Below are 24,317 nucleotides of genomic sequence, written 5' to 3'. Positions count from 1 at the left end.
CATTTTATTGAGATTTTCGCTAAGGTGCTCCTCTCTATGTTCGTGTTGATTTCACCACCACTCACATTTACATTTGGTAATATATGAGTTTCCTAAACATTGTGTACAGATACGAGGATGAAGATTGGGATTGTGTATTTTGGATGCAATATCCCACGGATATGGCTTACCTTCCAGAGTGATAGAGTTGGTCACAATAAAATATGAACCATGTCAAAGGATGAGGTAGTATGCAGATTTACCTAGAGCTTGAGTAGATACACATTATTTAGTTCATATTTTATTCCAGTGGTTTTACTTTCACATCACAGGCTTGTTTATATTAAATCACAAGAAATCCATGAGCTTGCTTGGTTACTCTGGAGAAGGGCATTCTTTCAAGGAGCTGTAAATTTTTTGTATACGCTCTTTGTTGGGCACTTTTTCTAGTATGTACAAGATTTCTTGAGAATGAGTGAAAAAACCGACCATCTGGTGGATTCGCTTGTTGTGTACTTCTTTTTTAGAACACTATTCCTTTTTGTGTACTGATTGAATGATCTGTTCACACAATGCAGGTACTCAGACAGAGTGAAAGCAGAGACCGAAAGTTTACGATTTAGATGATTTGGAGGTGCCATGTCAATCTCCTTACCTCCATATCAAAATGGATCAGATGATTTATTGCTTAAGGGCATGCTCTTATTCTTTGAGATGGATGATGATGAGCGATTGAGCGGTGCAACTGAAAATTCAGAGCTGGGCTTTACACACTTTCAGTGGGTAAGTGAAGTTCCAGTTTTTCTTCTTTCCCCTGTTACTGCTCTGTTGTACAGAGATCAGTGAGTTTTTATTAGTTGGATGTTATATTGGAATGCAGGAGTAGCATGGCAACACCCAGGTAGAGACCTGAAGAGAAGCAAAGGAGCGGACCAAGGAAACTAGAGCCGCACTGTCGTGATGTGGGTCGCGTCGTCTTCGTCCATCTCCATGGAGGTATATATGCATATGTTAGGTAGGAAAGGAGACCGTCTCCATGGAACTCTGACTGATGTGTAACGGCTTCATAGGACCTGGCCGACCAAACTGAACATTCACTCATTGTTTTCACCTGGGATACACCATCAGTATCAACACCGCTAAAAAGAATCCAATCAAAACATGATGTTTTTCCCTTGGCTATATGTTTATTTGAAGGAAACATTTCAATTCTCAGTGATCTATCTTTATGCTCCTTATTGCCATTTTTCCTAATGCGCCTATAGAAGTGATTTATCAGGTGTTTTGGTATATATATTATCTTATAAGGGAATGCCAAAGTTTTTTGGATTGTGAATTCTCTTGTCAGAATCGGTTGTTTTTTTCCCTTGTGTTCATTTATTTCTCAGATTGCAGAACTGACGAGTGTAGACTAAGTTGATGATCTACATGTGTTGTTCCTCTCCCCTGATGTGTAGTGCAACTATAAATAGGGAGAGAATTGCGTGAGGAGAGCTCTCTTGCTACTGTTCTGAGCTCACTCTTTGACTAATCTAAATGCTCTCTCTGCTCACTGATCGATCAAGGAAGGCACTGAAATATCAGCAAGGACCAGCACAAAAAGAAGGGAGAATAAATGGGACCAATTAAGTTACTTGTGTTTAAGATTACACTACTTTTCACTTTGGAGTCACACTGGTGAATGGGGCGTCGCATGATCTATGCTGAAGGTGTTTACATATAACAAGTTCACTATTTGTTCCATTGGCCAGTTGTATAATCTGTGGACGTATTTAAGTTGAACTATGCTCCTTTCTTGGTATCTGGAGACAAGATACTGGCAGTTTTTACGTTACCAGACTGTTTATTAGTTATCTGTAGTTTTGTAACACTCTCCATTGTCAATGACAGTTCAGTTCTTCAGGAAGAATGGGTCTTGTATTTATATTATTCGATTGTGCAATAATCAATAGATAATAAAAGATAGATACTTAAGAAGTTTACAGATTTGAGTATGAAAGTTTCACCCCGGTGAGTGTGGTATTGAATCATAACTCTAATTGTGGTTTAGTTTATTCTAGGTTATCAGTACATAGTATGAACACTTGCAGAGTTAAAATGGTAAAGTAGCAAAACAATATTTTGTACTTGGTTTATACTCCATACTTCATAGCTTTATCATACCCAGTTGCTCCCTTCGTCATATATTTTTTCACGGGGCCAAATAATTTGGTAGCCGAGCAATGAGCAATGTTTGCCTCTGTTTTGTATTTGCCTCTGTTTTTTCACTAATATAATCACGTAAGCCACGGCGCATGTTTCTGCCATGATTTCCTCCGGTTGGATTTCGTGGATTTAGGTGCTGAAAAATTATGGGACGTGGATGCAGGATTAATGACATGTACCTGCACTACAACGAGAGATCTGGGCTGCTTCTTTATGGCTTCCAAACTTGAAATGTTTGTTTGGAAGTTAGTTTAGTTTTTTGTTATGGATTCATAGCTTCTCACATGTACCCTCCTCTTAGACCTTTAGATTTCAAATTAACTAAATGAAGATATGGTGGTATGGTCTCAATAGTATAACTTAAAGCCTTTCATGCTTTATATTTTCTCTGAGATTTGCTCTTTATGTTAGATCCGGTGAGAAAAGGCGTCTTCCAAGCAGAGGATGCAGGATTGTTGGCCACATTTGGTTTTTGACTTGGGTGTCTAAATATTCTCACAATTGTTGGCTCCCTCTTGCCCTTTGCGCATGCGCTATTGGCGCAACGAGTCATCTAGTACAATATAAAGGGAACTAAGGCCCTCCACTATGTAGGCCAAAAGTGGTGCCAAATACACTTTTGGTTCATTTGGCACCGATGCCCTCCATTGCCCAGCCGGTGTCATAATATTTTTCCAGGGAACCGGAGCAAGTTGGTGCATCGATGCCCACTTCTAGCATTGCAATAAAATATGTTAAACTGTGAAGGATCGACGGGATGAGACAGAGGAGGACTAGAGAACTCGTACGAAGGATTGAGGGAAAGCTGTCTTGCTTCATTTTTTATGTATACATGTGGTCCCACTTTTCTATGGGCTGCGAAGGCACATAGTGTGACCTGTGCCATAGAAATTTCTCAGAGCATCGATGCCTAATCTGTAATATTTTAATGTACCGGGCACTGATCACATAGTGGAAGGCCTAATAAACCCATAGAGAGCCATAGAGAGGTAGTACTTTGCTTGGAGTAATGGGAGAGTACAAGGAAATGGAAAGTTGAGGAAGTAGCCCTACTCCCGTGCCCGCGCCATCAATTTCGTGCAGTTTTTTCCTTGACTTGATGTAATCGTTTTGTCTCGAGTCTCGACGACGGGGATGGACCTCTGTGCTGCGTTAAATGCTTTGTTTTCGTTCCAAAAAATCTCCTCCTTCTTTTTCCTCTTCTTCTTCCCCTGACGTATAAATCCCTCTCCGCCACACACACCGACACAGCACACAGCCACACACGCGCGTAGCATTGCGGGCTTTGCACAAGCCCGGAGCCGGAGGCAAGGGTGGACGCTGCCGCGCGTCCTGACCTCCCCCCGTACGTACGCCCATCTTCTTCCCCTCTCTGCTCCGCTGTGTGGCTCGCTTCCTTCTTGGGTTGGATTTCTGATCTGGAAACTGTTCTCCGTCAACACCCCTTCTCTTCCTGTCGTTGCTAATCCGCATCCGAGAAATCCCGGGGAACGGGGCGGGGGACCTGGCCGTGAGATAATAAGATCGGGGGCCGGAATCGCTCGCCCTTGATGTGGCGAATAGATTCTTGGCTCAGCTGAGAAGCCAAGACCTCGCAGAAAGAAAGAAAAGCCAAGAGAAAAAGAAAAATCTTGGGGGTTACTGTTACTACCATGACTCATTGCCTGTGTGATCTTAGCGCGGTTGCCCCCCAGAACCTTGGTCAGGGCGCGACGCGGAGGACGGAAGCTGATGGTTTCTTGTCTCCATTCCTTTTGTTATTTGTTTGTGTGCAGCCAACCGGAGATCGTGTGGCAGATCCCCCCTAAACGAACGCGCTGTTTTGTGGTGTTTGCCCTTTTGCTCTGTTCGTCGGAAACTTAGGGTGCCTCATCTTAGGAGCTTCTTGCACTTCTAGTACTAGTAGTAGTACCCATTCTGCAGTATACTAGCAGTAGTCAGTACCAGTAGCACGGCTTTTGCAGTAATTAGTGTCAAACCGATTCTGCAGTAATTAATGCCTAGCCCACTAATTGGGATACATAGGCATATGGGGGGCATGGCTGTGCAAAGACGCTTATATGAACTCATACTACACACGTGTTGAATCACTTGTCCTCAACTGAGATATTCTGTTGGTCCGGATCAGACTTTGGTGAGCAGAGCACCATTTTAGCTTTAGTGCCCTGGTATTCTCTAGCTATACTCTCATGATTCACGCGCAAGTGAAACACACTGCATTGCTTTAATCTGCTGACAAATGTGATCATAAGCAAGAACTGCCAAGACATTAGGGGAGAAAATTGTCTAAGATCATGCTAGGCGCCTTAAACTCTTGCTGCCTGTTGATTTTTCTAATGCGTCATGTTGTTGATGTGGCCATCTTAGTTATATTTGGTGGCCAGGTAGTACTAATTTAACAGGTGCATACTTGTGTGTAATTATGCGTCATTAAGAGTCCCTTTGGGGACATCCGATAAAAATATACTACGAGTCATGTCAAAATATCTAACTAGTTCTCTTAGAGGCAAAATAAGTCGAAGAATACTTGGGATATCTTGCAGTTCCATTAGAATAATAATGTATGGTTTGGTATCTCATGTGTGTCATTACTGAACCAATTTCAGGCGAATAATCTGGTCTCATGGCGAAGCAACACTATGCAACCAGCAGCCTTGTGATAGGCTATGCCTTGTGCTCGAGCTTGCTGGCGATCATTAACAAGTATGCCGTCACAAAGTTCAATTACCCCGGCCTCCTGACAACGCTACAGTACTTGACATCTGCTGCTGGTGTTTGGGCCCTTGGAAAGCTAGGCTTTCTCTGCCATGACCCCTTCAACCTGGAGACTGCCAAGAAATTTGCACCTGCTGCTATTGTCTTCTACCTCGCCATATTTACAAACACAAACCTCCTTGTTCATGCCAATGTGGACACGTTCATAGTTTTCAGATCCTTGACTCCGCTTTTGGTTGCTATTGCTGACACAACCTTCCGGAAGCAACCATGCCCTTCCAAGCTCACATTTTCATCCCTTGTTATCATATTGGGAGGAGCGGTTGGCTATGTGATAACAGATTCTGCATTCAGCCTCACAGCATACTCTTGGGCGCTTGCCTATCTGGTGACAATAACAGCTGAGATGGTGTACATCAAGCATATTGTGACGAATCTGGGTCTAAACACATGGGGTTTTGTGCTGTATAACAACCTTCTTTCCTTGATGATATCCCCCATCTTTTGGTTTTTGACAGGGGAGCACAAGTCGGTCTTCTCAGCAGTCGAATCACGGGTTGAGGGTTGGTTCCAGCTCGATGCCTTTGTCGCGGTGGCATTGTCATGCTTGTTTGGGTTACTCATCAGCTTCTTTGGCTTTGCGGCTAGGAAAGCAATCTCAGCCACGGCATTCACGGTGACTGGGGTTGTGAACAAGTTCCTCACGGTGGCAATCAATGTGACGATCTGGGACAAGCACGCCAGTGCATTTGGTTTGGTTAGCCTGCTGTTCACTCTTGCTGGTGGAGTACTCTATCAGCAATCAGTTACTGCAAAAGGAAATATTGCATCAGCTCAGCATGAAACGGCATCGGAGGAACTTAAGGATGAAAGTGACAGTGCTGAGTATGATGAGGAGAAACAGAAGCTTATTTCATCTTGAGTGCCCAGTGCATGAAGAGTGCCATTCTTAGCTTTAGGTCGATAGGTTTGTCCTTTAATTTTGCTTAATAGGCCCTTTGCAACAGAACCATACAATAGGCAGTGCCAGTGTTAGTACACAATATTTCCTTTATAACTAGAAGGCCCTTTCTGTCTGTGTTACTCATTTCTACTGGAAAAAAACTAGATTAAATTACTGTTTTTATGGTAGGAGTGATGCCCGTTGTAAACTTGTAATACAATACCTATATGGATATCTCATATTATTCTTGATAATTATATATATTGGCCATTGGTGCCTGTTGTGGTAACAAAGTCCAGATGCTTTGGAGCAAGCAAGCATTGGGAGATGCAAATATTAAAGAGGCATATACATTATCCTCGGAACAAGCTGTGGTATACTTGCGGAAGTCGGGCAACGATGTTTCTTAACATGGTTTTGCCTGAACTCTTGATGGGAGGCGTAATCCAGGTAAGGCGAAGAGTCCAAGCTTACGACCATGTCCCCGGTGACGGAATCAATTGGTCTTTCGGATAGTCGTGCTTATGTTGTAACCTCGGTAGCATGGATCCCTTCACAGAGTTTATGGCATTCCTCGACAGAAAAGTAGCACTAGGTCACCCTTGAGGGTTAGAGAGTTCATTCAAATGGAAGAGATGTACTTCCTCCGTTTCAAAATAATTGAAGTTTTAGGATTGTCCTATCCTAAGTCAAACTTCATTAAGTTTTACCAAGTCTATATAAAACTTATCAGCATCTACAAAATAAAATTTACTTCATTAGATTCATTATGAAATGAATTTTCATATTATATATCTATACTCCTATATAGTATACCAGTTTTGAATTGAACTCAAAGCCTTGATCGGAACCGTTGATTTTCTAAATCTAGCGGCTGAGATGATCAGGATTCGCAGTGCACAGTAGCATCAGCTTACTCCAGAAGCATCCCGCTCTCCCTCCTGAAAAAAGGGCCCCATGCATCGTGTGCTCGTGACCTGGTACGGACGAGCCCCTCGAGATAGCCTGCCAAGAAAACAGGGAGACAGGAAATTAATATTTTATAAATAAAATGGGTTTGTACATGGATAAAATTTTCTGTATCTATGTTTAGCTTCGCTCTTTGTCGCCAAGTAATAAGAATTACTTTTAAATAACACGGATCTATTATCATAAAGGTTCATCCGATATACAACAAACAGAACAAAATTTAAAATGAGATATTTGGACAACCGAACGACCATTATCGTTGTCAGAATGAGCCGCTAACGCTATTGCCATTATTTTCATACAAGACCTAACTTAACCTTATCGATGACAAACGAAAAGTCTTCATGCACGTGCCCTAAGGACCCTTAACTGATCCAAAGAAGTAGACACCAAATTTTGTCGTTGCGTATGCATAATGAGAAACCATAACATTGCCACCCCAAGGAGCCAGTAGAATTATACGTCGAAGATCCATCTAATTTATCGACAAACGAACTTTTGGACGATCGAAGCTCGAAAGATCAAAACATGAAGATGAAGCGTCGCCCCTTGCAAAGATTAAACCCTAATCTATTTACTAGCCTAAGCTTTGTGCCAAAATCACTCACTAACTTTAAGACGTGCATTGCACGTGTATGCATACTAGTATTTAATATTGTAGGTCTTTGCGGATTTTTCAATAGACTTGGTCAAACTTAAAAAAAGTTTGACTAAGAAAAATCGTAGAACTTCAATTATTTTGGAACGGAGGGAGTATTAAAGTACATGTACCCATAGGGTGTTCTTAAACAGGCTCAAGGCCATGAACAAATCACCCATAACTGAAGGCATTTAGTCTAATCTGTTCTGTACACTTGGTCCATGAGAGGGAGGGGTTACTTTGTCCATGGTGCATGGTGGACTGTAGCTAGGTGTCTCTCTCTTCCCCCTAGTAGGCTTGACTGACTTGAAGCATTAACTTTCTCTTTTATACTTGCATTTCTTTCTCCTCTCATCCTTGGCATGTGACAATCAGACAATGTTGCCAATATGCAGAGAGCTTGTGAGTGGAAAAATAAATCTTGAGTAGATTATGAGGAACAGCATATTGTTTCCAATAGTGATTCAGCTTCCTCCCCTGTCTTTTTTTCGTCGAATGCAGCAGCAGCATGACTGGATAGAGAAAGCATGTATATTCTTTTATTTTCTACACAGTACACAGGGTAATATCCCAGAAAACGTCAGCGCTTGATGTATACATCGGCTACTGCCTCCCCCCCCCAATGGGTTAATGCCTTGTATTCCCCTACACTTATTTTGGAACGGAGTGAGTACATGGTAAGCCATTACCCCACAAGCAGCACCCTTTAGCAGACAACACAGGCAAATTTACAATGAGTATATGTACCACTGAAATATTCGATCCTTTCCTTTCCACATGGTTTTGTTTCTTCCAATCTTAGTTCGAAGCTTTACAGATACTGAAGAAGTAAAGACACCAAAAGCATGCTATGATAGCGAAGAAGACGAGGAAGACTCCTATGACTTTAATCTCCTCAACCATGGACAGCAAAAGCACCAGGGCAGTGGCAAGCAGAGGAATCAAATACCATTTGATGGTATTGTGCATGCTGATTCGAGAGATAAAACTCCTAGCTATGAAATGTGAAGACCAGCCCTCCAATTGATGGTCAACTACTGACCTGACAACAAGATCTCGTTGCTCTCCAAATGCTTGGAAATCGCCCATCTTCTTTGTGTATGTGAAGAATGGAGATCCATCAGTCAGGTTACCATAAACTTTTTCGATGTCACGAATGGCCGGCCAATCTTTGCCACTGGGAACTAACATGCCAAGCAGTTCCTCCGTGCCAAATACAGTCAATGTCTGTAGCACTGAAGCGTGCCCTGTCAACCAATCTGGAAGCCTTGTGAGCTCTCTGTCTACTATGCGGAGGTGCTTTACACATCTGAGTCCCTTCACATCTTGCAGCCTGGAGCAGCCAATGACCATCAGGACTTCAAGTGATGGAAGATTGGAGACAGAAGTAAGAGTTTTGCTGTCTTGCACAATTAACTCTTTGAGCATGGGTAGGTTGCCAATTACTATGAGGCTACCAGCAGCAACAACCTTCATGCTTGTCAGTTGTTTGGAGTACTCAAGGCAAGCTGGGAGTGACTCTATGTTGGGGCAGCTATCTAGATGAAACTTGATTAGGGAAGGAAAGTCACCAGTTTGGAATCCCGTCCATGACTCCAACTTGTCCATGTCATCTACATGGAGATGCTCTAGCTTCAGAAATGCTGGTTTTGTGTACCAACCTCGCTGAATGGTGCGCAACTTGGAACAGCTGGTTATGGTGAGAAACTTGAGTTGAGGTAGCTGTCCGAGACAAGGGAGGCTCTCACAGAATTTGCAATCTGCAAGAACCAGCCGTTGGAGACTGGGGAGCTGCAGTAACCAATCTGGAAATAATCGCCCGTGGTAACTTGCTATTTTGAGAGACTCCAGGCATCCGGGAGGGCAGAGACTGTTGAGAACTCCATGGAGCCTTCTAGCTTCTGCCGCTGGTACGTGCAGATGCATATCACTGGTGCTACCACATAGATCAAGCTGTGTGAGGTGAGACTTCATCTCCAGTGCAGCTTCTTGTGCCCTGGTAAACTGCACAACTCTGTCTATCTTCAGTATCTGGAGGCTTCTCAAAGAGTTCATATGTTCCAGGTCTTCCAACGGCCACCCACTGACATCTTTCTCAGTTACTTCCTTGTGGTTCACTATGAAACCACGCAGAGTAGTTAGCTGCTTCAAGCCTACCAAGCTTGGCAAGAAAAGCTGTGGCACTGATCCTTCGAGATCGAGGCACTGCAAGTCGTGCAGCTTACCGATCCCCTCTGGCAGAGAATGAAGCCCATTGCAACACCGGAGGAGCAAGAATTGCAGATTTCTGAGGCTCTCAATGGACTCTGGAAGCTCCATGATTTGAGTCAGAGAAAGATTTAAGAGCCTAAGGTGATGGAGAAGTGCTATTGACCCTGGAATGTGCCTAATACCGGTGCCAGTAAGGTCCAACACCCTCAAATATCTCCGCCCCATAAACACTTTGTCCAGGCCACGGTCAGCCAAGGGATTCTTGCAGATAACTGTCCTGAACCTTGTCATATTTCCTGCTTCTTCAATACTAGATGCCCACTTGTTCTTCCCAAACCACCGGTGCTTAATTAAGAGTTGCAAAACTGACCTGACACATCCATGTACTGTGCATCTTGTCATGTCAGCAGAGCCAATCTCAGGCTCCAGAAGGTTTGTGAGTACCAGCTCCCTGTAAAAGCGGTCTGCGATATCTTGAGGATCACAGTCATTTTCTTCATCGATGATAAAGCCCTCTGCTATCCACATCTGAGTAACAACATGCTGGCTAATCACAAAGCCTTCTGGGAGCTGCAGGCAGTAAAGGAAACATAGCTTCAAACGGTATGGCAAATTACTGTATGCCATGTAGACAGGCCCACTCAGTTTCTTCATCCCACCAGGAATGTCCTCCAGATCCAAGGACCACAGTTCACTTTCATTAACCTGCTGCCACTCCGCCTGTGTTGGGTCCTTGGTTGCTAGGACACCGCCGATAATCTTGATAGCCAGTGGGACCTTGTTACACCTCTGGATAATTGTTATCACAATTTCCCTCAAGTTCTCCTGATCATGTTCCTTGTCCAGGCCAGCACTAGCACAGAGCAGAGTCCAGAAGTCTTGGAATGGCCATTCCTGCATATTATGAATGTAGCTACGATTCATTCCTGCTGCAACACTCTGGTCTCGCGTTGTGATCAGGATTCGGCTTCCATGCTTTACAAACGAGCGGTCTTCAAGGAAACTATCATGGTTATGGTGACTGGATATATCATCAAGAACCAGTAAGAATCTCTTCCCTTCAAGCATTACAGCCAACATGTCCATAATTTTCTCCCTACTTTGTTCTTCTGCTCCAGGTTTCCCACCAGCGGCACGTACAACCGCGGACAGTAATCCCGGACCAGTTGACTCTATGGAACCATCTACCCATATAGTTGTATTGAAAACATTTCTCGTGTAGCAATCATCATATACCTTTCGTGCCAATGTAGTCTTGCCAATTCCACAGCACCCAACTATGGCAACAACAGTGCTGGAGCTTTGGCTGTCAGTCAAAATATCAATCAACTCCATCTTTTCCTGCTCTAGGTTTCCCAGGCTACCAGAGTTAGTGGACGGACTCCCGGAAAATTTACTTATCCAATCATGTCGCTGCCAGTCCATTTGTATAAGAACTTGTTCCCGTCCCCGCTGTACAATCGCAAGCACTTTCTTGCCCAGCTTTTCAATATTGGTGTTCAATTTCTTCTCTGTCCTATGGACAGCTGATGATGGTAAGAGCCAACGGAGAATCTGTTCAGGTTGAATTTTTCTTGTTAGTGATCAGAAATAAATGAAATAACAAGGATCTGTTCAGGTTCAATTTCTTCTCTGTCATATGAAAAGGCTTAGAAAATCCAGAGAAAATGCCGAAAACTACAAGACAAGGCTTGTCAACATACTTTAACATACCATTCAGCTGTAAATCACTTTGGAGACAACACATCTCAAGTGAAGCTAAACTAAATATTTCAAATTGGAAAAACATATTGTTCCAGCAAGATTTGACTTCATCAGCATTTTGAATGGTATGCATAATTTCTCCAATAATAACTCTTGGGCAGTTGTATTACATTTTTTTTTCAGTATTGCACAGTTGCAATTTTTGATTTGACTGTTTATTCTTTCTGTCACGAGTGTACTATTATCGTTTTGTGAATTTATATATACTTGAAACAATCATGTAACTCTTTGGACTGCATTGTACAGGCATGGTTTCCACCATGTAGCAGTCATGCTGCGTTATTTTTCTGCAGTCATGCTGAAGTATGCGGGCAAAAGATGAAAAGTGTGTTTGATGTACATATCTGATGTTGAGGATCCAACTATAAATTGGACCGGTTCACATGTACTACTCCCTCTGATTCATATTATTGTCACTGATTTAGTACAAACTAATTTAGGATGTTTTGTTATGTTTATTTTTGGTGAATACACATTGTTGAGTAGCTCGGCCTCAATGCAAGTGTTCTCAGGTTACTGGAATAATTGATGCTAGCCTAGTTTCTCCAGCACGTGCCCACAAGCAAGCCTCGTCTTTGATTGTGCGAGCAAGATCATTGTTCGATGGCCGGAGGTTGTCAAACACACAGGCGTTCCGGTGCTTCCAGAGGAACTAGGCAATGATGCAGTTGGTCCCTTTACGGAGGTGGGCTGGGGCGGTGCTGCTGATCATGGACCACCAGTTGAAGAAGCCATTCGTCGGGCTCGGTGTAGGGACTGGTAGGCGACACCAGGAGAGGATCTCATGCCAGGTTATTCTGGAAAAGGCGCATTGGACGAACATGGAAAAGGCGCATTGGACGAGCAGGTGGTCAAGGGACTCTGGCTCTTGACTGCAAAATTTGCAGAGGGGGGCATGGGGTAGGCCGTGGCGAGCGCGGCGCTCCGTGGTCCAGCACGGGTCCATGGAGGCGAGCCAAAGGAAGAACTTAGCGTCAGTCGAGGCCTGGGAACACCAGATGAGGCACCAAAAGGGGGTGGTGGTCGATCCGAGGAACATGGCCTTGTAGGCAGAGTTGGCCTTGTATATCCATTGTTGGTCCACTTCCAAGTGATTTTGTCTGGCTCGGCATAGAGTTGAACTCGTTGGATCCGTCGCTAGAGGTCGACGTACTTGATTGCAGTAGCAGAGCTCATGGCTTCGTGGATGTCTCTGATCCACAGTGAAACCTGGAGATCATCACAGACCAGGCGTTGCGGCCATGCCAAAGGAAGTCTCTAACCACCGTGGTGATTTTTTTAGGATCGTGGGGTTTAAGGCCATGGCGAGGAGGATGTGGACCGGCATGGCAGTGAGCACGAGGCGCACCAGAGCAAGGGGCCCGACGCATGATAGAAGGGACACTTTTCCAGGTGGTAAGCTTCTTGATAAGCCTGTCGACTAAAGGGAACATCATGGAGGCGTGGCACTTGCGGATGGTGAGCGGCAATCCGAGGTAGGGGATGGGCAAGTCTTTCACGATGCAAGAGGTGGCGATCACGTTGGCAACGTCGGCCGTGCACTAGATTGGTGATGCCGACCACTTGGCGAAATTTGTGTGCAGGTCAGAGGCGTGTCTAAACATTCGTAGGAGCTCACGGATGGTAGCTAGCTCGAGCGGCTCGGGATGGCAGAAAATGACTACGTCATCGGTGTTAGATTATGTATAGCTTCTGTACCTATGTACGTATATGGTACATATTGTAACACAACCATTATATATAATGAGATAAGCCACCCCTAGAGAGTTGTGCTGGTTCCCCAAAACTTATTGTCTTACATGGTATCACGCTAGGTTACGATCGCTTCCGCTTCTAAACCCTAATACCCGCACCGCCGCCGCAGCCGCCGCCGCCTTCACCGCCGCCGCCACGCCACCGATCGCGCCGCCGCCATGTCGAGCGCCGCCACCACCGGTTCCACTGCTGCGGGCTTCCTCCCGGCCTCTCTTGCGGCTCTGCTCAACCTCCCGCTCGATGCCGTCTCTGTTCCGGCTCCGATCGGGACAAGGAGCATCGGCTCCGTCTTCTCCACGCCGCCAGCGCCCTCGCTTGGGCGTGACCTCGTGGTCCACACCGCGGCGCCGCCGTCCGCTGCGGACTCCGCAGGCGTCGTCCCGCCGCTCCTGCCGCAAGTGGATCACACTGCCCCGCTGGCGGGGTTGGCAGCGTCCGCCCCGGCCGCGGGCCTTGCGGCATCCGCACCGGCCGCGAGCTTTGCGGCGCCCGCCCTGGCTGCGGTCCCGCCTCCTCCCGCATCGGCTTCGGTGCCTCCGGCTGCCTCCATGGTGTTTGCACCCCAGGCAGCCTCCTCGATGGGATTGTCTTCGCCGCCGCCGTTTCACTTCGGTCATCTCATCACCATCAAGCTCTCCGCCGACAACTACATCTTCTGGCGTGCGCAGGTTCTCCCGCTCTTGGGGAGTCACTACCTGCTAGGCTACGTCGACGGATCGCTTCCCTGCCCACCCGCGCTGGTAGACAGCGTGCACGGTCCGGTCTACAATCCGGCCCATCGCGTCTGGACGGGGCAGGACCAGGCGAACCTCTCCTCCATCCAGGGGTCGCTCTCGCCGGCAGTTGCCGGCCTTGTTGTCTTCGCGAAGACGTCTCATGAGGCCTGGACCATTCTTGAGCGCACCTTTGCAGCGCAGTCCCAGGCTCGTGTCTCTGCACTCCGTCGTCAGCTTGGAGAGTGTCAGAAGCTTGACTCCACTGCCACTGAGTTCTACAACAAGGTCAAGGGCCTCGCCGACACATTGGCCTCCATTGGACAGCCCCTCACCGACTCCGAGTTCAACTCGTTTATTGTCAATGGTCTTGATGAGGAGTATGATGCCTTAGTCGAGATCATCAACGAGCGGGGCAACTCGACACCCATGCTGGCACACGAGGTTTTCTCTCGGCTCCTTCTCACTGAGCAACGGGTCGAGACTCGCCGCACCAGGGGCACTGGCTCCCTCTCGGCCAACGCCGCCACCAAGGATGGCCGCTCTTCTTCATCACCCCGGTCTCCCTTGGGGCTGCCACCGTCGCCCGCCTCGGCCCCCCCACCTACTGCGACCTTACCGGGGGCTGGCGGTCCACGTGTGTGTCAGCTTTGTGGCCGCGATGGGCACTGGGCCTCCAAGTGTCATAAGCGCTTCCAGCGAAGCTTCCTTGGTCTTGGCAATGACGACAAAGATACACGCAACAATGCCCGTCAGGTCGCCATGGCTGATCGTCCCGCGCCGCAGAAGCAACAGGGACACACTCAGTCCTACTCCATCGATCCACAATGGTACATGGACTCTGGGGCGACAAAGCATCTAACCAGCGAGATGGGGAAGCTTCACACTCGTGAACCCTATCATGGCTCCGACAAGATCCACACCGCCAATGGAGCAGGTATGCACATCTCTCATATTGGTCAAGCATCTCTTCTCACTAGACATGCCAATAGGAGTCTTCAGCTTCGCAATGTTCTTCGAGTTCCATCTGTGACCCGTAATCTTCTTTCAGTTCCTAAACTCACACGTGATAATAATGTGCTTTGTGAATTTCACCCTTTTGATCTTTTTATTAAGGATCGGGGCACGAGGGACATTCTTCTTAGTGGGCGGTTGTGCCAGGGCCTCTACCGTCTGGAGCATCCTGGTGTCGCTCGTGTTTTCAGTGGAGTTCAGGTCTCTCCATCACAGTGGCATGCTCGTCTTGGTCACCCGGCCACACCTATTGTCCGTCATATTTTGCGTCGTCATGAGCTTCCTAGTTTGTCTAGTCATAAAGATGTAGCAGTGTGTGATGCTTGTCAGCAGGGCAAGAGTCATCAACTTCCTTTTTCGGAGTCCAGTCGTGAGGTGAAACATCCTTTAAAACTTGTGTTTTCAGATGTATGGGGTCCTGCTCAGACTTCTGTCAGTGGTCATAATTACTATATCAGTTTCGTTGATGCTTATAGTCGCTTTACCTGGCTTTACCTTATTAAACGCAAATCTGATGTGTTTGATATTTTTGTTCAGTTTCAAAAACATGTTGAACGTCTTCTCAAGCACAAAATTGTTCATGTCCAGTCAGACTGGGGGGGCGAGTATCGCAACCTCAACTCTTTCTTTCAGTCGCTTGGGATAGCTCATCGTTTAGCATGTCCACATACACATCAGCAGAATGGTTCAGTCGAACGTAAGCATCGTCATATTGTTGAGGCTGGTCTTACTCTTTTGGCCCATGCATCTGTTCCGTTTCGGTTTTGGAGTGATGCTTTCACCACTGCATGCTTTCTCATCAACCGTACTCCTACTCGTGTTTTAAACATGAAGACTCCCATTGAGGTTCTCCTTAATGAACAACCTGATTATACCTTTCTCAAGGTATTTGGGTGTGCTTGCTGGCCGCATCTTCGTCCATATAACAAGCGCAAGCTTGAGTTTCGTTCTAATAAGTGTGTTTTTCTTGGCTATAGCTCTCTTCATAAAGGTTACAAATGTCTTCATGTTCCCACTAATCGTGTCTGTATATCTCGGGACGTCGTGTTTGATGAGCATGTTTTTCCCTTTGCCAACCTTCCTGTGTCCACTGTCGAACCACTATCCCTGCATTCATCCTCTGTTGCTTCTGACCAATTTGATGATGTTGCATACTCTCCTTTGCTGTTACCTAACCATGGTGCAGGAACCGGACGTGGAGTTCGTTTGGAGCTGTTGGAGGATTCACCATCATCATCGTCGTCTTCTGGTGGGCACGTCGATCGCCCTATGTTGCATGGCATCGATTCGCGTGCCCATGCATGGTCACCCAACGAGCCCGTCGCGCCGAGCATCTCCACTGCTCGGTCCGTTTCGCCAGCGGCCGCCGAGTCGCCCGCGGCTCGGCCCGTCACGCCGTCTTCGCCTGCGGCTCGGCCCGTCATGCCGTCTTCGCCCGCGGCTCGGGTCCTCACGTCGCCTTCATCAGCGGATCGGCCCGCGACACCGGCCGCGCCACGGCCCACTATGCCGAGCTCGCCATCGGCCCGGTCTGTGATGCCGGAGTCGCCAGCTGCTTCGTCTGCTCTGTCGGTTTCGCCGGTGGGTCGGCCTTCTTCGCCAACCGAGTCCGAGGCTACCGTGACTGGCTCCTCGTCACCGGCTGACTCGTCAACGTCGCCGTCCTCCAGCCCGTTGCAGGCTGCTCCGTCGACCTCGGTGGTTCCTGTGTCCCGACCACATACACGCAGTCACAGTGGCATTTTCAAACCTAAGGAACGTAAGGATGCTACGGTTGCTTGGTTGGCTGCTTGGTTGGCTGCTTGTTTGGCTGCTGCTGTTGCGGATCCATCTTCTGAGCCTCGCTCATATCAGGCTGCCCTGCGCATTCCACATTGGCGAGAGGCTATGGAGCAGGAGTTTCATGCTCTTCTTCGTAACAAGACATGGACTCCCGTTCCTCCACCACCACGGGTAAATGTTATTGACTCAAAATGGGTATTCAAAGTGAAGAAGCATTCGGATGGATCTATTGAGCGTTACAAAGCGCGACTTGTTGCTCGCGGTTTTCGGCAGCGTCATGGTCTTGACTATGAGGACACCTTCAGTCCTGTCGTCAAGCCTACCACTATTCGGCTTCTTCTCTCCATTGCTGTTTCTCGTGGTTGGTCACTTCGTCAACTTGATGTGCAGAATGCTTTTCTACATGGATTTTTGGAGGAAGAGGTTTATATGAAACAACCGCCTGGTTTCTCTGATCCTGATTGTCCTGACTATATCTGTCGTCTTTCCAAAGCACTATATGGTTTGAAGCAAGCTCCTCGTGCCTGGCATGCCCGCCTTGCCTCTGCCCTTCGTGCTCATGGGTTTGTGCCGTCTATTGCTGACACTTCGTTATTTCTTCTACAGAAGCCAGAAGTCACTATGTATCTTTTGGTATATGTCGATGATATTATCCTTGTCAGCTCTTCTCAGTATGCTGCTGATGCTCTTGTCTGCTCTCTTGGTGCTGATTTTGCGGTCAAAGATCTTGGGAAGCTTCACTACTTTCTTGGAGTTGAGGTCACTTCTCGTGCTACTGGTCTTGTCCTTACGCATAAGAAGTACTCCTTGGAGTTGTTACAGAGAGCTGGCATGCTGAAGTGCAAACCGACCACCACACCCATGTCGTCTACCGACAAGATAACAGCTGTTGATGGTGAGCTTTTGTCTCCTGCGGATGCCACAGAGTACAGGAGCATTGTTGGTGGACTTCAGTACTTGACGATCACGAGACCAGATATCTCTTATGCTGTTAACAGGGTTTGTCAGTATCTTCAGGCTCCCAGAGATACTCATTGGGCTGCTGTTAAACGCATTCTTCGTTATGTTCAGTTCACCCTGACATTTGGTATGCATATTCGGCCGACTTCCTCTCGGGTCCTTTCGGCCTTCTCTGATGCAGATTGGGCTGGTAGCCCAGATGACAGGCGATCCACGGGGGGTTATGCAGTATTCTTTGGCTCTAATTTGATCCCCTGGAGTGCTCGGAAACAGGCTATTGTGTCACGTAGCAGTACTGAAGCTGAGTACAAGGCTGTGGCTAATGCTACTGCAGAGATTATTTGGGTGCAGTCTTTGCTTCAGGAGTTGGGTTTGTCTCAACCACAACCTCCTATTCTTTGGTGTGATAACATCGGTGCTACATACCTTTCTGCAAATCCAGTATTTCATGCCCGAATGAAACACATTGAAGTTGACTATCACTTTGTACGGGAACGTGTATCACAGAAGCAACTCCAGATCAAGTTTATCTCATCTAAGGATCAACTTGCAGACATCTTCACTAAGCCTTTACCGCTGCCACAGTTTGAGGCTTGTAGGCGCAATCTTACCCTTCTCAGTTCTTTAGAAAGTGGCTAAGATTGAGGGAGGGTGTTAGACTATGTATAACTTCTGTACCTATGTACGTATATGGTACATATTGTAACACAACCATTATATATAATGAGATAAGCCACCCCTAGAGGGTTGTGCTGGTTCCCCAAAACTTATTGTCTTACAATCGGCGAAGAGAGAGATGCTTGAGGCCACGTGCCTAGTGGTGAGCCGCTAGGCTTTCGAGGAGGAAGGGCCAGGAGACCGTGTCTGCCGGCATGTTGGAGGAGGGATTTCAGAGTGTCGATGACGATAGCGAAGAGCATGAGTGAGAGTGGATCGTCCTGGCGCAGCCCACAAGCGTGATCCACATGTGGCCCCTGGTTGCCGTTGACGAGGACGCGGGTGGAGGCCGTAGACGTGAGGATGGAGACCCATTCACAACAACGTCAGACTGAAGCCAAGGTGCACTAGGGTTTTGAGGAGGAAGGGCAGGAGACCGTGTCGAAGGCCTTAGTGATTCGAGTTTGAGGAGAACCCGCGGCGGCTTGGTATTGTGGAGTAATCTAGCCGTTTGTTGGACAAGAAGGAAATTGTCGTGCACGTATCACCCGACGATAAATGCGCTTTGGTTGGTGGAGACGATTTCCCCCATCCTCAGAGCGAGACGCAGCAAGAGGACCTTGGCAAACAATTTGGCGATGATGTGGATCAAGATGATTGGCCGGTAGTTGGTGAGCGCGGCAGCATCAGGCTTCTTAGGTAGGAGGGAGCCTCGTTGAGCTTGTGAAATCCGCGCCCATTCATGATGTAGAGCTTGTCGAAGGCCTCATAGATGTCGGCCTTGATGATTGGCCAACATGCTTGAAGGAACTCGGAAGCAAATCCGTCTGGCCCGGGTGCCTTGCCTGTTGGCATTTTCTTGATAGCCTCCCAGATCTCATGCTCAAAGAACGGAGCGTCGAGCTCGAGCAGGTCAAAACGCCGATCATCGATGATGTCAAGGCGGATGGAGTGAGTACGTGCTGATGCGGTTCCAAGAATGGAGGACAAGTGCTCGTACACCGCCTGCGTCATGGAAGCCGCGTCGGTGATGGTGTTGTCGCGCACCCGGAGACCGAGGATGCGTTTCTTTTGGCTTCTGTGTGCGGCATGAATCTTGTAGAATGCAGAATTTGTGTCGCCCTCCTTAAGAAGAGAGGGTGTATTAATCTGAATCTGGCACGTGCAGAGCCAGCGAAATACTAGTCTCCACGCAACCCAGAAGGTTGACCAACAGGGCTATGAGTTTATCAGACAAGATTAGGGAGATCGTTGCGTCATGAAATGGGCACCTATGAATCGCGCGGCAAGCGTGATCAGCTATCTACAAATCTCTGCCCCTTGAAAAAAATGAGCACCTATGGGCCTTGTTTGGGATTAATGGAGGAGAAACACAGGAATTTCGGAAAGCCAAAATATGAATTTGAAGCTGCCATTCATGCTCAACGAGTGCATGGGTAAGATAGTACTTGGCACGGAATCTATCCAGACCAAAGGCACTTACCGATGATCTCCTAGCCCCCTCCGGCGACGGCTGCTGCTCCTTCTCCTTCTCCACGTGAGCCTCCAGATCGTCCACCGCGTCGTCCCAGGCGTACGCGGCCTCCTGGTACGCCACCAGCCACGCCGTGGTCGCCTTGCGGCTTGTCGCCCTCGCCTCTGCGCCGGTGACCTTGCTCTTCCTGTCCGTCGCCGTCTCCGCCGGTGGCTGGGGCGTGCCAGTCGTCGGCCGTCGCCTCCGCGGCGGCCGAGTGGCCACGGCGCGGCTCAGGGAGGGGCTCACGTCGGCCATCACCGGACGGCGTGTTTGTCAGTTTGTTGTTGGCAACTGCCGTCGGCTTGTCCGCCGGGCGCAACTTCCTTATGTTCTGCTGTTGCGGGAACGTGGTGCGTCCATTGACTTGCCAACAGGGCTTGATGCACGTCTCTCCCTGAGCCATAATAGTTTACTCGTTAAATTTCAGTGATCCACAGGCTGTTTTTTTTCTTTCAAATCTAAACAGAAGAGCCAACGACGTGTTTTGTCCCTCCAATCGACATGGCACCCCCGTCCCATATAGCTTACCGTGATATTGTATTTTTTTTTCAGGTTTACCGTCTATCTTGCTCGCTAAATCGCTGTTGCGTGTGTTTTTTTTTGCTCCGCAGGTTGCTTAGGCCTTCCACTATGTTACCGGTGCCATACTAGTCAAAAAGATGCAGCATCATCATTGGTTTCCAAAGAAAAAATTATGGCACCAGCTTCATCATGAAGGGCACTGCTCAGTGTAAAATAAGGAATAGACAAGTCCATTGATCTAGCCATCAGGGGGCTTCTGGCTAGCTTTACGGAGTTTGGCATCAGAGCATGTAGCTGCTTCGATGCCCATAATTTTTTTTTGGCTCTAGCTGAGCAATGTAGGGCATCGGTGCCAAAATGCCGGAAAGTGAATTTGACATCTCTTTTGGCCTACATAGCGCCGGGGGGGGGGTGCGATCCCTGAGGCAGCCAAACGGGGAGAAACTCGACCCGTGGCGTAGGTTCACCCTCAAAACCGGGAGGCGGCCCAAGAGGAGCACGCGGGCGGCCGTCACCGGGAGCGGGCAAAGCCGCAACATCCAAAGGTACCTGCTGAAACGGAAAACCATTTCATCAAAGTAAACGTGTCGAGAAGTGATCACCCAGTGTGAGATAGAATCATAGCAGCGGTAGCCTTTGGTGTTGGGGGGATAACCGAGAAAGATGCAGGCCACAAACCGAGGTGCGAGCTTATGCGGAGTAGTGGAAGCGATGCTAGGCTAGCACAGGCAACCGAATATGCGGAGCTCAGCATAGGATGGTGGCGTGCCGAACAAAAGGTGATGGGGTGCAAAATTCCCGCTAGTGCGACAGGGACAAATGTTGATGAGTAGTGAAGCGGTGGCAAGCGCGTCGGGCCAAAAACGTGGTGGCATGTTGGTGTGAAAAAGGAGGATGCGGACGCAGTCACTAAGAGTGCGAAGCACACGCTCAGCGCAACCATTCTGTTGCGAAGTGTACGGGCAAGTGAGACGAAAAATCGTGCCGTGTGTGACAAGAAGGTTGCGGATCGCAAGATTATCAAACTCCTTCCCGTTGTCTGTTTGCAACACATGGATGGGACGCCCAAACTGTGTGGAGACATAAGAGTAGAAAGCGGTGAGAGTGGCAACAACATCTGACTTTCGCCGCAACGGAAAGGTCCACACATAGTGCGAAAAATCATCAAGTATGACAAGATAATAAAGATAGCACGTGTTATTTGCAACAGGAGAGGTCCAAACATCACTATGAATTAACTCAAACGGGTATGATGCAACATGCGAGGAAGTGCTAAAAGGAAGACGAACATGTTTGCCGAGATGACAAGCATGACAAGTGTGATCGTCGATCTTATTACACGTGAATGGAAAACTCTGAAGAATATGACGAAGGGTGACGGTGTTGGGATGGCCGAGACGAGCATGCCAAAGGTCCACTCCGGCGGAAAGCGCCATGGGTGCAGCGACGGAGGAGGTGGATGAGTGGAGCGGGTAGAGCTCGTCGGGGCTGTCACATCGGTGGAGCACCATCCGGGTACGGGCATCCTTAACAGAAAAGCCAAACATGTCAAATTTCACGGTGACGGGATTTTCACGTGTAAGAGAACGAACGGAAACAAGGTTTTCAATGATGCCAGGAGAGACAAGCACGTTAGAAAGATATAATGGCATGTAGTTAGATGGAAAGCAGCATGACCGACATGAGTAATGGGCATGGAGGAACCGTCGCCCATGGTAATGCGAGCAGCGGTGTGAACGGGGTGAGCGGTAAGAAGGTTACCGGGGTTGGCTGCCATGTGAGCCGTGGCTCCGGTGTCCATGTACCAGTCGCCACAGCCAGTGTACTGCTGCGGCGTGGGGACAGTGTGGAGGGCCGCTAGAAGTGCGGGGTCCCAAGGCACCGACGGGAGGATCGGGGCCGACAGCAGCGGCTGCGGAGGCGGTGCGGCGATGAGCGGCGGGTACTGATAACCCACAAGTATAGGGGATCACAACAGTTTTCGAGGGTAGAGTATTCAACCCAAATTTATTGATTCGACACAAAGGGAGCCAAAGAATATTCTCAAGCCGCACCTAAAAGACTTAATATCTGCAGCAAAGTATTTAGTAGCAAAGTAATATGGAAGTAACGGTAACGGTGGCAAAAGTAATAGTATTGGTTTTGTAGTGATTGTAACAGTGGCAACGGAAAAGTAAATAAGCAAAGATCAATATGTGAAAAGCTCGTAGGCAATGGATCAGTGATGGATAATTATGTCGGATGCGATTCCTCATGCAACAGTTATAACATAGGGTGACACAAAACTAGCTCCAATTCATCAATGTAATATAGGCATGTGTTCCGAATATAGTCATACGTGCTTATGGAAAAGAACTTGCATGACATCTTTTGTTCTACCCTCCCGTGGCAGCAGGGTCTTATTGGAAACTAAGGGATATTAAGGCCTCCTTTTAATAGAGTACCGGAACAAAGCATTAAAACTTAGTGAATACATGAACTCCTCAAACTATAGTCATCACCGAGAGTGGTCCCGATTATTATCACTTCGGGGTTACCGGATCATAACACATAGTAGGTGACCATTGACTTGCAAAATAGGATCAAGAACTCACATATATTAATGAAAACATAATAGGTTCAGATCTAAAATCATGGCACTCGGGCCTTAGTGACAAGCATTAAGCATAGCAAAGTCATAGCAACATCAATCTCAGAACATAATGGATACTAGGGATCAAACCCTAACAAAACTAACTTGATTATATGATAAATCTCATCCAACCCATCACCGTCCAGCAAGCCTACGATGAAATTACTCACGCATGGTGGTGAGCATCATGAAATTGGTGATGGAGGAAGGTTGATGATGACGATGGCGACGGATTCCCCTCTCCGGAGCCCTGAACGGACTCCAGATCAGCCCTCCCGAGAGAGATTAGGGCTTGGCGGTGGCTCCGTATCGTAAAACGCGATGAATCCTTCTCCCTGATTTTTTTCTCCCCGAACGTGAATATGTAGAGTCGGAGTTGAGGTCGGTGGAGCCTCAGGGGGCCCACGAGACAGCGGGGCGCGCCCCCACCCTCATGGACAGGGTGTGGGCCCCCTGGTGTTGATTCTTTCGCCATTATTTTTTATAAATTCTAAAAATATTCTCCGTGAAGTTCAGGTCATTTCAAGAACTTTTATTTCTGCACAAAAATAACACCATGACAATTCTGCTGAAAACAGCGTCAGTCCGGGTTAGTTCCATTCAAATCATGCAAGTTAGAGTCCAAAATAAGGTCAAAAGTGTTTGGAAAAGTAGATACGATGGAGACTTATCAGCTACCCATCGGCCGACGGCGGTGAGGGCCGTGTGAGTAGCCCGTGTACGCGACATCCGCATCCTCCTCTCCTCCAGCTTCAGGTACGCGACGATCTTGGGGAAAGTCGGGTTGGTGATGAGGGGGATGTTGGAGGCGGCGCTCCCGAAGTCATCGTTCAGGCCGACGACGGGTGTGCTGAGAAGAAGCTCGTCGGTGACCTTCTCACCGAGGTCACGGAGCTCGTCAACAAGCTTCTTGAGGCGCATGCGATAGTCGTCAGCAGACGAGTCGAGCTGCTAGCACCCAAAGAACTCGCAGCGCAAGAAAACCTTGCGCTGGAACGCTTTGTTGGTGAAGAGGCCGTTGAGCTTGGTCCATACGGCGTGAGCATCATCGTCGGCAGACACCACCATGTGGAAGAGGTCCTTCAAGATGGTGGTGTAGAACCAACGGATGAGGGTGGCATCGATGGACAACCACTTCTCATCGTCCTCCATGAAGCGGGAATCCACGGAGCCATCAATGTGATCCCGGAGGTTGTACTCATGGAACACAAGGAAGAAGTACGCCTTCCAGGCATAGTAGGTGGAGGTGAGATGATCGAGGACGATGAGAACCTGACCGAGGATGTTGAGATCGCGGATGACGACGGGGTCGGGACCGTCGAACGGGTTGGTGCGGCGGC

At 47.8% G+C, this 24,317-nt stretch overlaps 2 protein-coding genes across 3 annotated transcripts; one reads left to right on the top strand and one right to left on the bottom strand.

The window, feature by feature from the left end:
- Positions 1 to 3,315: 3,315 nt before the first annotated feature.
- LOC123103485 (GDP-fucose transporter 1) lies at positions 3,316 to 6,135 on the top strand. 2 transcript variants are annotated; one of them, XM_044525086.1, is made up of 2 exons: positions 3,316 to 3,533; positions 4,791 to 6,135. In XM_044525086.1, exon 2 carries the CDS (start codon positions 4,808 to 4,810, stop codon positions 5,819 to 5,821), a length of 1,014 nt encoding a protein of 337 aa, XP_044381021.1. In that variant the 5' UTR covers positions 3,316 to 3,533; positions 4,791 to 4,807; the 3' UTR covers positions 5,822 to 6,135. The 2 variants fall into 2 exon arrangements, with proteins under 2 accessions (XP_044381021.1, XP_044381020.1); XM_044525085.1 differs by having other exon boundaries at positions 3,325 to 3,529.
- Positions 6,136 to 7,630: 1,495 nt separating this feature from the next.
- Positions 7,631 to 20,164, bottom strand: LOC123103484 (putative disease resistance RPP13-like protein 1). The gene is made up of 2 exons (XM_044525084.1): positions 19,791 to 20,164; positions 7,631 to 11,216 (listed from the first exon to the last, which is right to left on the bottom strand). Exons 1-2 carry the CDS (start codon positions 20,076 to 20,078, stop codon positions 8,250 to 8,252), a joined length of 3,255 nt encoding a protein of 1,084 aa, XP_044381019.1. The 5' UTR covers positions 20,079 to 20,164; the 3' UTR covers positions 7,631 to 8,249.
- Positions 20,165 to 24,317: the final 4,153 nt, after the last annotated feature.

This window comes from Triticum aestivum, chromosome 5A, assembly GCF_018294505.1.
Source record: "Triticum aestivum cultivar Chinese Spring chromosome 5A, IWGSC CS RefSeq v2.1, whole genome shotgun sequence".
Classification (NCBI taxonomy): domain Eukaryota; kingdom Viridiplantae; phylum Streptophyta; class Magnoliopsida; order Poales; family Poaceae; genus Triticum; species Triticum aestivum.
The sequence above is the reverse complement of the archived record's forward strand: the minus strand, read 5'-3'. Positions and strand labels throughout refer to the sequence as shown.